Source organism: Ahaetulla prasina, chromosome 8 (assembly GCF_028640845.1).
Source record: "Ahaetulla prasina isolate Xishuangbanna chromosome 8, ASM2864084v1, whole genome shotgun sequence".
Classification (NCBI taxonomy): domain Eukaryota; kingdom Metazoa; phylum Chordata; class Lepidosauria; order Squamata; family Colubridae; genus Ahaetulla; species Ahaetulla prasina.
In genome coordinates this window covers 34,928,572-34,942,750 of record NC_080546.1, presented here as the reverse complement: position 1 = coordinate 34,942,750, position 14,179 = coordinate 34,928,572, and the positions used below count along the sequence as shown (strand labels likewise).

The window sequence follows — 14,179 nt, the reverse complement described above, 5'->3', positions numbered from 1 at the left end:
TCAAAGGAGGCTATTCAGGAACAATTATTCCAAAGGCTTAAATTGCTTCCCACTTCTATATTCTATCCAGGTGCTCAGTGTAACTACTACCAATAACTTTAGAGAAAATTCCCAACTGTTCTTTGAGATCCATTAGATGTCTGGGAGGAACCTTTTAATAAGACCATTTCAAGCTTCAGTGGCTACTGATAGCTGCAAATCTCATTTAGACCAGGAAGACAAAGGATTTAGCCTAATGTCCTCAATATCCAGATCAAACATCAACTTTTTGAAGAGAAAAAGGAAATCCAAAGTACATCTGCATATGTGCCTTGGGACAAGTTCATAGTTGTAATAGAAATCACATATACCAAAGTCCTCCCTGAATCTCCCTAAATGAATGGAAGCTGGAGGAACACCAAAACAGTTTACTATATACAGCAAGAAGCTCAGGAAGGGGGTCTTGTAAGATATCTTGACCCTTCACATTCAGCCATTGATACTCCATTACTCCTAAAGCATTGATTCAGATTCTCACAATAACGGCTACCCCATTTTCCCAGTCCTGGAAATAGTTCTTTTCTACACATGATATACCTGCAAAACCATCCTTTGATTAACAGAAAACTAGCAATTCTGTGTAAGCAAGCTAATTTATATCCTAAAGAAAATAACAATTTAAAAATGCCAGATATTTTGAGTTAAAATTTTAACATCAAGAACACATCTTAATGCACGTGCATCTCTAATTATCCATCTTGTGTAATATTCCCTTTAATATATTGGTAAGCATTCATGACCTATAAAAAGTATTTTCATGCATCTTTATATTATGTATTTACTAATACCCTTAATAAAAATGATTTGGATTATAGCGGAGATAAACAATTTACATTATAAAAATATACTGTAACTTCATGCAAAAATATGCCCAGATATTTGATTTGTATAATGCACAAAATAAGGGAAAATATTACTGAAATTCCTTTTCTGTATGTTTTACAATATATTGTGCTTGGGGGTGCTAAAATGTATACTCAGAAATTATATTTCGAATGGCCCAGTTATTTTTACTCCTTCCATCAGTTTCCCTTGGGACATAGAACAAGCTTGTTCTCTGGCAGCAAAATATGCTAATCATGTGACTTATCACCCTGTGAATTAGCATTGCATCATCTGAGAGATGTTCCTTTAAAAAACCATGGCATCTTAATAGAAAATAATGACTGTGTGATAAACCTCATTAGAAAATCAATATATTGACACTAGCCTCCCAAATGTCTGAATAGTAATGGATTGTCTCCTCATTAAGAAGACTATTAACGTGTACTTAAGCATCATTAAATTATATTGATCAAATATTATTCACGCACTAATTTTCTGGAAAGCAGTAGATATTGGAAAGAAATGTAAGCTTATGTATTTAAAAGAGAAGCATGATATATGATAAAGAAAACTTAACTCAATATTCAGTAACAGTTAAAAATGTACAGTAAGGCTTTGAAACAATATTGGAAGGTAATATTACTTACCAAAAAACTTCCAAAGGCTGAGTTAAATATAGCAGCTGCCTAAAAGAATGAAAGAAACATCAATAATACTCTTGCTATTTCATGTATAATACTGAGCTTAATTCATATTTTCTATTAAACTACCGCCATTTAAAATCACTGCAAAATAGCCTATGAAAAGTCACATTTCAGATAATAGTTACTTATTTCGTTATGTTTACAATTCGCATTTCACTTTTATACTCATTGGGCAACTTAAAAATAAAGTTATTAAAAAAAACCTATTACCATGTTTATACTGTATAAAAGTGCTTATAGGAAAAGCACAGATAGACTTTTTTTTAAGGAAGTCAATAGAAAAATAACATAACAAATAATTAATAGTATGATGCTTATCTGAACAGAAGATATATTTAAGTATATTTTTAGTGTATTTCAAGTAGAATACTGAATTTACATCTTTTGCTACAAGCATTTAACTGACTACATACTGCAGTAAAATTACAACTTATCTATGTGCTTTAATTCCAAAGGCCAGAAAGAATACAACGAATCCAGAAAAAAAATAGAAAAGAAAAGAAAAGAAAAATAAATGACCCAACTGAGTTTGAAGAAATGTTTAGCTTACCTAAATATCCAAGAAATAATGTTGGGGGAAAGCATTCTGACAAACTACTAAATTCTGAGAAACAGAAAATACTTAAATCTTGTAAAGCTTCTAATTTTACCATAAAGGAAGGAATTTTTCCATGGTATCCAGTCCGATGATGTAGAAACACAAGTACGGGGAAGGGGGGTTGTAGGGGCAGAGAAAAGAAAACGTGCCATTTACATGGAAAAGAGAAGCAGAATCAAAGTAATCACCAAGGACATCTTCCAGCCATAGAGGAAAGGTTTTTGAAAGAGCTTGAAAGTTTGAACCCAGTCCAAAACACAGGCTAAGCTGAGTAGAACCTACTGCTCTATTATGAGAGTGCAATGAAAATGAATGGCTAATGAGATGCTTGGCTCCAGAGAGCTTAGCTTTCTTATTCAAGTTCATAATTTATTCAAAGCTTTGATAATTTCATTAGAGTCATCCTTGGCTGGCCTTATCAATAAAAGATAGCCCTGGACCACAGCTTCTCAGTGGCCCACACACAAGCAAGCACAGTCTTGTAATATTTTGTTTTGCTTTGCTGCCTTGTTTGCTTGCTTGCTTGCGAAAAGGACAATGGCATATGGCATTCCATGTTGTGGGGAGAGCTTCTGAATAGAAACAGCTAAATAAAACATCACAGTTGACAGTTATAAAACTACAGCAAAATATTTTCACACCTCTACTTTCTCAGCATCTGCTTTTGAACACAAGGAGGAGGAACCAGTCCAAATAATTATCTTTGCAACAATTAATAAACATGATATGGTTTAACAAGTCAGAATGTAACATTAGGATTTTAACTTGCAATTCCACACCTTGATAAACCTTGAGGAAATAATCTATGACATATGAAGCAATGTGGTTTAAGTTAAGTTCAGGTATCTGAAGAATCACCTGTTCTTACAGTCCTTCTAATCATCTCACAAGATCTTTTCTGGTATCCTCCTGCCTTAAAGGGGGATGAATAGCAACTCAAATCTTTCTGCTGTAGCACCCTACTTGTAGAATGGATTCATGAGTTCTATCTCTGCTCAAGATGGTCCTACCTGACATTATGATGGGAAGGATATGGGTTAAATATAAATTGATGACTGAATTTTAGGACTGAATTTCTTAAAATATGGACCAAACGAGGAGGCCTTGAGAGCAAAACTTCTTGGGTGCATTACAGACCTAGAGGTATTTGATACCATGTTATATTTTAGCCATTCAAAGTTTTCTTCTCCTGAACATTTAATGGATTATGTTTTCTTAGTTATATATTATATGTAATGATCAGATCAGCAGCATCAATCACAGCTGGAGAATCTTTAAAAGAGCTTCTCCTGTTAAACTACACAAGTTTACTACACAAGTTAAACTTGTGTAAGTCACAAAGTAGGTTTGTAACAGGAGTGTCAATCTCTTTTGGCCAGCTTTTAAGCCTTAAAAGGCCCACATCTTAAAATATTTAAGACTTCAAATAAGATGGATTAGAAAAACTCTGATATTTCTTGATGTTCTCCTTTTCTTTATCCTTAGCAGAGTTTTGGTTTACACCACATCATTTTCCCTGAGAAACATGGTCAACTAAAATTCACAGAAGAAAGTCTGTGATACCTTTGGCAAGTAACAATGAAAAAGAGGAAATTGGGAGCAGTTAAAATAACTAAAAAAAATCCATTTCTGAATCCTCACACTGTGTACTTCAGCAATTACAAAAGGCAGGAGAAATTTGAGTCTCATCCCACTTCTCTGCTTTTGACTGCACAAAAACAAAACCAAGTCCTGGAATTAGAACTAACAGACCTGTAGCAAATCACTTAATAATGCAAATTGGAATACTATTTACCCATCACTTTGGGAAGAAAAGTATTACATAAATAAAAAAATTCTTCTCTGGAATTTTTCAGTGGTCAATACAAGCCATGAATTTAATGCTTTCATCTGACTGAATGTACTGTATAGGATAACCTTTACCTTTTTCCCTAGTACATGCTTAACAATGTTCCTGAGATTAATCCTTTCTTAGGTTAAGCACATGTATTTATATACATACTAATTCTAGCAATAAGATAAAAATGCCACACTTATAAAAATTAATTCTAGATATAAAATTTAACAGCAGGCATAAAAGGGCAGATAATTAGCAGCACAAAACTCAAAGGAATTTATACTGACCAAAAAGAAATGACTATAAGTAATACATACTGCAATCCTATAATATGCCTACTTGAATCATCACAGACTAGTTTTTGATTGTATCTGATTATTCTGACTATCGTAAAATTGCAGTTACTGTTATTTATTGCTATTCTCTCTGGTTTAGGCATGGGATAAGTCCATTGTATGTATTAAGTTAACAAAACAGTAAAAATAATTGTGGCACACATATATTTACAACTTACAGCTTGAGACCATACTGGATGGCCACTACCTTGGAAGCATATGAATACAAGATACTTTTAGCGTTAGCCGCAGGTAAAGTTTACTATATACTATAATGTGAAGAGGTGTAAAAACTATGTTTGCCTTATTTGGCTTTGCCCATACATTGTGAAAAATCTTGTTTTGGAATAAAAGGGATTATTATCCCAGTTAAATGTGAACTGCAGTTTTTAAGAAGCGGGTGTTTCCTTCAGTCTGCAAAGCGCATACCTTAGAGGCTTGCAAAAATAATGGTGATTGGTTAAAAAGCAGTGTATTTTATTTCAGTTGCCAGTCACCACTATTTGTTTGACTCCAGGCTGAAAAAGAATATATATTCAAGTTATTGGCTGCAGATGCTAAATTGAATCAGGTGTCCTTTCCTCTTAAGAAAATTAAGTTGCTTTTGTGCACGAATGTTTTAATGAGAACAGAGCTTGCCGACATTGACAAATGGGAAGGACACCAGAGAGAGCATAGAAGCAGGACAATATGTGCATTTTACATTCTTGCAGCCTATTTTTCACTGACTATCCTGAATGACTTCACCATTTCTTAAGGGACCTATTAATCTCAAATTTAGTTATTACACAACATTTATTTGAACATATATTCTGGGGATGATGACAGTTAATAAAGGCATTTTTTTTTACGAGCAGTATTTTTACATATTGTTCCAGCTATAACTCCCCTCTTATTCTTCTGCATTGATGGAACACTCAAGTAGTGATGTAGCTTTATTTAAGAGAGAGAAAAAGTATCTATATTCAGATCCTGTTTTGAGTACAGGGGGACCCTTAAATAACTGTTAAAATGGATATAAAAGAAAGTATTTCAGGATAGCAAAATAAAAATGTGCAAACTGTTCTACTGGTAACTACATATCTATAAAATGGTCCCTTGGAAGTAAAAAACATTTAAAAGTTTTTGCCTAAAAGTCTTGCTTAAAACTTCATTATTTGTAATAAAACTTCATTATTTGTAATAAAAGTGTAAAGTCCAGCTTCTTTTTGTAATGAGCACAGAAAACTCAGTAATATCTAGTTCGGGATATAGAGTATCAAAATATACAGCTCATTATTCTTGCGATAAACAGAGCTGGCTGGCACTTAGGCCTATTATACGTTTACTTGATAACCTTATTATTGATTTATTCTCATTATTTCTATATTTTACACATCTAGCAATTATATAATTTATTAAAGCATATTCTAAGGCAAAAATAATAGTTTTCATAGTTAAATTTATTTATTTTTTTCAAAATAAAATTCAAAAGAAGTATATTAAGTCTTAATACAGCCAGACAACAGAAAAAGTTTAATTTTCTCTCCTTTAAACGAGGCTGCTTAAATGCAAGTAGTCCTCAAAAGGCAACTAGTTACTAGACTTTCTTGGGTTTTTTCCTTGAAAATGTTTCATTTCTCATCCAAGAAGCTTCTTCAGTTCTTGAACTGACGAAGCTTCTTGGATGAGAAGAGAAATGAAAAGAACCTCTGGGACAATCATGATTTGGGATGACTGAGAATCTCCATAGACAAGTACTCCTCAACTTACAACCATTCGTTTAGTGACTATTTGAAATTAATATGGCACTGAAAAAAGTGACTTTTTCACACTTGCGACTCCTGCAGCATCCCCGTGGTCATGTGATCAAAACTCAGGTGCTTGGCAATTGGCATGTATTTATGAGAGTTGCTCTACCTCAAGATCATGTGATCACCATTTGTAACTTTCTACAGCTGGCTTCCAACAAAGTCAACAGGGAAGCCAGATTCACTTAATGACTGCATGTTTCACTTAACAACTGCAGTGATTTGCTTAACAACTGTGGCAAAAAAGTCATAAAATAAAGCAAAACTTACTTAAGAATTGCCTTGTTTGTCAACAGAATTTTGGGGCTCAATTGTGGTCAGAAGTTAAGGACTAACTGCACTGGCCAGTGACAGTGTCCACTATAGGGAGAAAGGAGATTTCAGTTCATTGTAGTCTTCTCCAACCAAAACCTCTTGGATATACATACTGGCTGGGAATTTCCAAAGTTCCTGTCTAATACATCTGAAGTATACTGGACTAGAGCTGCCAGATTTTAAATTAAATTGAAGCAATTTATTGTTGCATTTTTAACTGACAAAGTATTGAGTCTTAAACAATTTTGTTGTTAAGTGCTTGAATTAAAAATTAGCTATTGAACTCGAGGTTTAAAAAAGAAAAGCTGAAATTGTATACTAACCAATAAGATTATCATAATATCTATGTATGTATTTAATCTATGGGATGCAGCATTTACAAATAATATGACAATAGAACAGAACAGAACAGAACAGAATAGAATCTATGTACAATGCATCTTTAGCAGAATCTTATAATTAAGTCTACCAAATTTACTACCCACTTGGGGGTTTGTAGAGGACAGACAGAACAGCATTTCTATGCAGAGTGAGAGGGACATAGCTACCTACTTCAATACCTATTTGGTAAGCAGCAAAAGAAGGAATGAGTATTACATCCTTTTTCTGCCAACTCACTTACCTGACTGCTTTCAACTCCTGGTTATCTATAATTATTAAGCTAGTGTTTAAGCACAACATTGTTGGCAATTGGTGTTGTATTTAAAGCACTGGTTTTCACTTAAAGCATTCTAAAAATAAATTGCTACCAACCTGCCTTCCATTGAAGAGCTGTATACTGCACGAATCAAGAAGAGGGCTGTAAAAATATTTACAAATCCCTCACATCCTGGACATAAACTGTTTCAACTCCTACCATCAAAACGACGCTATAGAGCATTGCACACCAGAACAACTAGACACAAGAACAGTTTTTTCCCGAAGGCCATCACTCTGCTAAACAAATAATTCCCTCAACAATGTCAAACTATTTACTAAATCTACACTACTATTAATCTTCTCGTTTTCATCACCAATCTCTTTTCACTTATGACTGTATGACTATAACTTTTTGTTGCTATCACTAAGGGTTAAATTGCAACCTATGACCATTATTTGCGTTGTAAATGATGAAGGTATTTTTTTTCTTTTTCTTTTTCTTTTCTTTTATGTACACTGAGCGCATATGCACCAAAACAAATTCCTTGTGTGTCCAATCACACTTGGCCAATAAATTCTATTCTATTCTATTCTAAAGGATTCAGAATGCTATTGAGAACCTGTTTCATTTACAAACATATAACAATTATAGTGGGCATTTTCTGTAAGCACCCAGGTCTATAGCCCACTAATCAAGTAAAAACCCAAGAGAATCTTACACTGTTGAGAGCAAGCACAATTTTATCAAGAATTAGTTTTTTGTATGCTCTGTCTTTAGTTGTTGTGCTACTTTATCATGATGCAAAAAGTATATGCATAAGTTATTATGAAAAGAACAAATGAAAAAGCAACACTTTTAAATATAATGGAAGTATACAATGGACTACAGTGATCTTATTCAGTTAAACTGATAATCTCCTGTTTAGGCTATTACATTTCAAAACTGTAGCTGATTCAAGAAATCATGACTATTATTTAAAACTAGGTCATTCCATCTTAGTTTGTCAGTCTGTATTAGCTGTATCGGTTCCAGACTACTTCCAGGTACAATTTAAAGTGCTGATTTTAATTTTTAAAATCTTAGCCTGTGAATACATGATCTGAAAAACTGGTTTCCCTTTTAAGTGCATGTACAGAAATCTTATTCTATATCTATTCAGCAAAAAATGGGTTGGCTTGGCCATGAAAGTGACCTTCCTAGTGATAGCCCTCAAGTTAAAGAAAAATGTCTATACAGATGCTCATTGGCATCTTTTCTATAAATATGGTGGCACCAGTGAAGATCTTTACAATTGAGTTATGCTGTTTCTTGTATGATTTAACCTTAGTGCTTTGTTTAAGGAGAGGGAATATTTCCATTCTGCTTATTATTGTTTGCTGAATTATAATACTACTCATATTTTCCACATTATTAATATTTTGTTGTACTCTATAAACTATACATATTTACTATATGCCCAATAAAAACAAAGTCAAAAAATGTATTTTCCCACTGACTAAATATGTCTTAAGCACATTGTTTCTATTATTGTAATCCATCGTTAATGCCCATGTTTTTCTAAAAACAACTGCAGCCAATTCCTCTAGTATTTTATTACTTCAGAAAGACCAGTAACCTGTTAGTGAAGATTTCAGAAAATAATTCACTTTAATAGCTATTTCTACAGAAATCAGACAATAGTATTGTCTTATATAAGATAAATATACAACAAGGGACGATTATTTCAGCATCTTTATACCATCTAGCATAAATTTAATAAAAAATTCAAGGAAATCAATCTTTAGTTTCTGACAATAGCATCAAACAAGGAATGAATCTTTACACATTTAATATTATTGCAACATGAATGTATTATTCACATGGGTCATCCAACTGACTTTTAGCCAATAGCAAACAATAAAATGAAAATGAACAAGTTGTTAATTATTTGTGATATTCCCCCTCTGCAAATGCTATTTTCCAAACTGTTCCCCAAATTCAAGTTAACATCCTTTGTGCAAACTGTTTCACAGTTTCTTATCAGTAGTGGGTTCCACTTACCTTCCCTACCAGTTCGGAACTGTGAGCGCGCGGGGTGCTTCTGCAGATGCGCAGAGTGTCTGTGATGACGTTTGGGCAGGTGGACGTAGCCTCTACCACTACTGGTTCGCCCAAAATGGGGCAAACCGGTGGAAACCCACTACTGTTTCTTATGCAGAGATGCATCCTGTTATTATACATTGCAAATGGAGACTTTCACTAATCTAGAACTTTATAGGATTTTCCTTTGTTCCAAACTTAGCCTGGAAAGACAGCAGCAGATATGCTCTTTCTGTGATTGTATATGTATATGTATATCTAGGGACTCCTCAGGGTGCCGTCGGCGCGACAGTGTCGTCTGGCGACACCCAGGGGAAGGGCCTTCTCTGTGGGGGCTCCCGCCCTCTGGAACGAACTCCCCCCAGGACTTCGTCAACTTCCGGACCTTCGAACCTTTCGCCGCGAGCTTAAAACTTACTTATTTATCTGCGCTGGACTGGGTTAGTTTTTTAAGTTATGGGTTTTTAATGGGTTTTATCTCCAAATTTTAATTGTGGCCAATTTAATAAGTTTTTTAATTGTATTTTAATTGTATTTATAGTGTATTGTGTATTTTTACTTGGCTGTGAACCGCCCTGAGTCCTTCGGGAGAAGGGCGGTATACAAATTTAAATAATAAATAAATAATAAATAAATAGGTATTAGGTAAGGTATAAAATCTATTCATTTTTTAAATAATTACATTTTATATCCCCCCAGCTACTTATAGGTTCTCTTTCTCCTGTAAGAAAATTGCAGATAGAGGTTACATTACATAAAATGGACAAGGAGTTCATAAATTTTCTCCGATAATAGCATCATCATAGAGGATCTAAGAATAAGAGGACAACTTACACTCAACAAGTGAAGAAGCAAATTCAGATCTTACACTCAAGTGTTATATCTCTTACTAGAGGATTTTCCATTATCCTCCAACTTCAACCTCTCCTTCATCAAGTCAACAAAATATCACTCAATAAAAATTGGTCAGGGATAATTGCAAGATTAAATGCCAGTTTCAATCTTCCTACATTACATCTGGGAAGGACTTAACATTCTAAGACAACGAGGAGGTTACTTCTGTTGACTGCCGGCTACCTGCAATCTAGCAGTTTGAATCTTAGTAGCTCAAGGTTGACTCAGCCTTCCATCCTTCCAAAGTCAGTAAAACGAAGATCCAGATTGTTGGGGGCAATATGCTGACTCTGTAAACTCCTTAGAGAAGGCTGTAAAGCACTATGAAGCAGTATATAAGTCCAAATGCTATTGCTTTCTACTTAGTAGGCCTATTTGTTATTTGTTATTAACTCGGTTGCCATGAGATCTTGCCTACTTGTAAAATGGCTCACAAATTGCATGCAGCCACTTTCAAAACATTTATTCCTAGTTCTTCTTTTGAATAGGGGAGGCTATTATAGTTCTTCTTTTGAATAGGGGAGGCCAAGTCCCAAACAGATCATTGGGCATCATGTTTATTTCCTATGTACTCTACGTGGAGCAAAGAGGCATTTTGTAAATAAAGAGTGTCATGACATGTAATGGTGAGACACATGATACATAATGCTATACTAATCTTTTTTTAATGTAAGCAATCACAGAAGAATAGTTTGTACAAAGGGAATTGTCCCTGGTCACCACATAGCCTATTCCTATTCTTAAAAGTTTACATTGGATAATATTATTCAGTTTTGTTTCTCTACATGTCTTGTTCTTCAGCATGTTACTTCTACCTCACATATTATTCTTTAATTTTCCATAGTCTTTTTTATTATTTTATTTTATTTTTTGTTATTATTTGAATTTATACCCCGCCCTTCTCCGAAGACTCAGGGCGGCTTACATTGTGTTAAGCAATAGTCTTCATCCATTTGTATATTATATACAAAGTCAACTTTATTGCCCCCAACAATCTGGGTCCTCATTTTACCTACCTTATAAAGGATGGAAGGCTGAGTCAACCTTGGGCCTGGTGGGACTTGAACTTGCAGTAATTGCAAGCAGCTGTGTTAATAACAGACAGACTTAGTCTGCTGAGCCACCAGACAAAATTTTAATTTTGAATTATGCTATATGTGTGCATGCTTGTAGGGAGGGCTTTGTTCATAGCTGAAAGTTACTAAGAGAGTTATTTACTAGATTTACTTTAAAATAAACCAAAGTTTTCTTTGCAGAGAATCAGTGCATTAATTTTATAAAAACCTTATAGAACAAATAATTAAAATAGAACAATTATAAAATGTTACAAAATAAAATTAAAAACTATAAAATATTACAAAGTAAAATTAAAAACATGGGGTCAAAATCATGAAACAAAAGAAAGAAAGTAAAGAACAAAAGGAAGTAAAATCATTATCAAATAAACAATGTAAGGATTATGTTCACTATAGTGATTTTGCAAACATATTCACTTTGTGCTTACAAGTAACAGTGAATATCAGTTAAATCAATATAGGGAAGGCATTCTACATATACAGTGCCCCCAATGAAAAATGGAATTGAAATACCAAAGCTATTTTATAAAATATATTCTCAGAAATAAAAATAAATTGTTTTGAGTATTATGAATACCCTGAATATTATGTTTAAGCCTTGGAGTTCCTATTTTTTTTAAAAAATAGGATTATAGCTAGTTTTCAAATATAAAAAAGTACAAATAAAAAACAAAGAATATATACATTAAGTTAAATCTCCTTGCTCAACTATATTATTAACCAAGTGTAATTCCAAGTGTTATTCATCATATAACTATAGGACTAACCCTTTTCAATAGATCTGCAGGTGTTCTTGAGAAAGCAACACGAAGCAATAGCTGCTATATAGTATAATTGCATATGTAATTTTATTTGAAAAACTGATGACACCACAATCCTTCTTCTGACTGATGGCGGATTCTGGTGTAATCTATCTGCTGCCTGCATTAAGTCACATAAAATAATGATTTACACTGCATGTCTCCTCAAAATCAAATGCCACAGAATTCAATGGTACTTACTCCCACATATGTAAATAGGCATTCGTATGCTCTCTTACTTTCTTAGGAAGAGAAGGAATGCAGGCCTGAATGGATTTGTGTGTGAAAAGAAAAGGTGTGTGTGTGTGTGTGTGTGTGAGAGAGAGAGAGAGAGAGAGAGAGTGTGAGAGAGAGTGAGTGAGTGAGTGAGTGGTGGGGGGCTACAATATTCCTGATCATAGACAAAATCAATTGCTGGGTTATTTTCAAAATCTAACTTTTAACATGCACAGTTGCAGGCAGTAAAAGGTTACTCAATAATGAATAAAAGACAGCCCCAAACCACTAGCTATGAAACTATCTGAAATTTTAATTTATGGCTCAGTTTTGCTCACTACCAAAGGCTTATTAGCTTAGGAGGCTAGGCAATAGCTGTCATACCAGAACAAATGGTTTGTCACTTTATGATTTAATAGAAGAGGCCCCTGAACAGCAATGCCTAAGTAACTGCCAACATGTGACTCTCCTCCAGTCAAGCACTTTATATCTCCAAGTGACTTTTCCTCTCTGTCTTTTAAATTACCTTAGAAGGTATTCTCTAATGGATACAGAACAATAAGCAGCCTTCCAAACAAGATGTTTCATTTAAAGCTAAAAATGTCTTAGATTTTAAGCTGTGATGAACCACGTCAAGGTCCTGGCCCTGGGTCCACCTCATGGCAAATAATCTATAACATGATTAGAGACCTGGATATATCAATGTACATCTCACCCCCAATCCCAAACAATATCATTTTCTAAGTGAAACAAAAAGATCACTAAAAAGGTGCTCTTCTAAATGTTCCTGGAATGTTTTATGACCACAAACATGTTTCTGCTGTCGATGTATTCTGCTTTTTTAAGTATAGAAGAACTGGTATAGGACAAAAGAACATTACTTACTCATAAGAAAATCAAATGTATGTGTTATCAGAGGAGAAAGCAGAACAGTAATTATTTACAACTAAATACTTTGATTGGATATTTGCCTGTAAAATGCGTGGGTGAAGTGTACTGGGGGAAAGAAATAGAGGGGGTAATGAGGAGCAACTCTACAAAATAGATGTCTTATGATTGATCACTTCCACATGGTGGCAACCTTCTAGTGTAAAGGTAAGACCTACTGCCATGATAGTCAGGAGCTTATAAGCTTATAAGTGTACTCATGACATGGCTTCAGAATTCCAAAAGTACCCACCAGCTCTAAGGTTGCCTGCTCCAGGTCTAGTTCTATAAACTATGCCCTCTACAATTAGATGGTACTTTTTCAAGTATAATCCTTCCCCTTCGAGTTGGCTTAATCGTAGTCCCAGCAATTCTTGGGACCACAAACACTAAAGAAATGGTATGGCTGAGTATCTATTACAATTAATAGAATAACAATTATAATGTGTTTCTAATTCAGAAGCTGGATTCCAAAAGAAACTATCTGCCAAAATATAGCTAAAGATAGACTGTAATCCTATCCCTCATTTTGTGAATATGTGTCGTTTTATTTAAAGGAAATAACTTTGAAACGAAGACTTCAACAAAACATGGAAATACAGCTGTCAAATATACAGTCTGGATTCAGTACAGGGGCAGCTGAGATAAAAAGATTTAATGGAAATACATAATGGAAAAGCTAAGGAAGTTCCATAAAGACATCTATTTTTGCTTTATTGATTGTATTAAAGATTTTATCAATATACTGTAGTCTACAATGAACTATGGACAGCTCTCAACATTTAATATTTAACATCTACATAAAGTCACTGGGAAAGATCATCTGATAACACAAAATTAGGCAGCATCGATATGTAAGCAATACCCAGTTGTATATCAAAAACTTGACCAGACAAGAAAGGTGGTGATCCTGACCCAATTCCTGGAATCTAGATTTGGGGGGAAAAGGCTCAGATCTCTAATCTCATCAAGATGGAGTGACCAAGGATTTAAAACCAACATATTTTAGGTATATGTTATCTTTAACTCTGAATAAGTCTATTCTCCTTTAGTCAGAGCTCAAAATATATAGGTTCTCTTGAATTAACAGTTCCTGGTGAAGGA

The 14,179-nt window shown here is 34.2% G+C and overlaps 1 protein-coding gene across 21 annotated transcripts in view; it reads right to left on the bottom strand.

Annotated features, from left to right (window-relative positions):
* Positions 1-14,179, bottom strand: part of SLC10A7 (solute carrier family 10 member 7) — a 166,853-nt gene that overhangs the window by 118,816 nt on the left and 33,858 nt on the right. For all 21 annotated transcript variants that reach the window (XR_009156251.1, XR_009156250.1, XM_058192568.1 and 18 more), the window contains exon 5: positions 1,512-1,550. Coding sequence is in view for 19 of the 21 variants with exons in the window: in XM_058192568.1 (XP_058048551.1) it covers positions 1,512-1,550 (39 nt within the window). In the remaining 2 variants the exon portion in view is untranslated. The remainder of the gene's footprint in view (positions 1-1,511; positions 1,551-14,179) is intronic.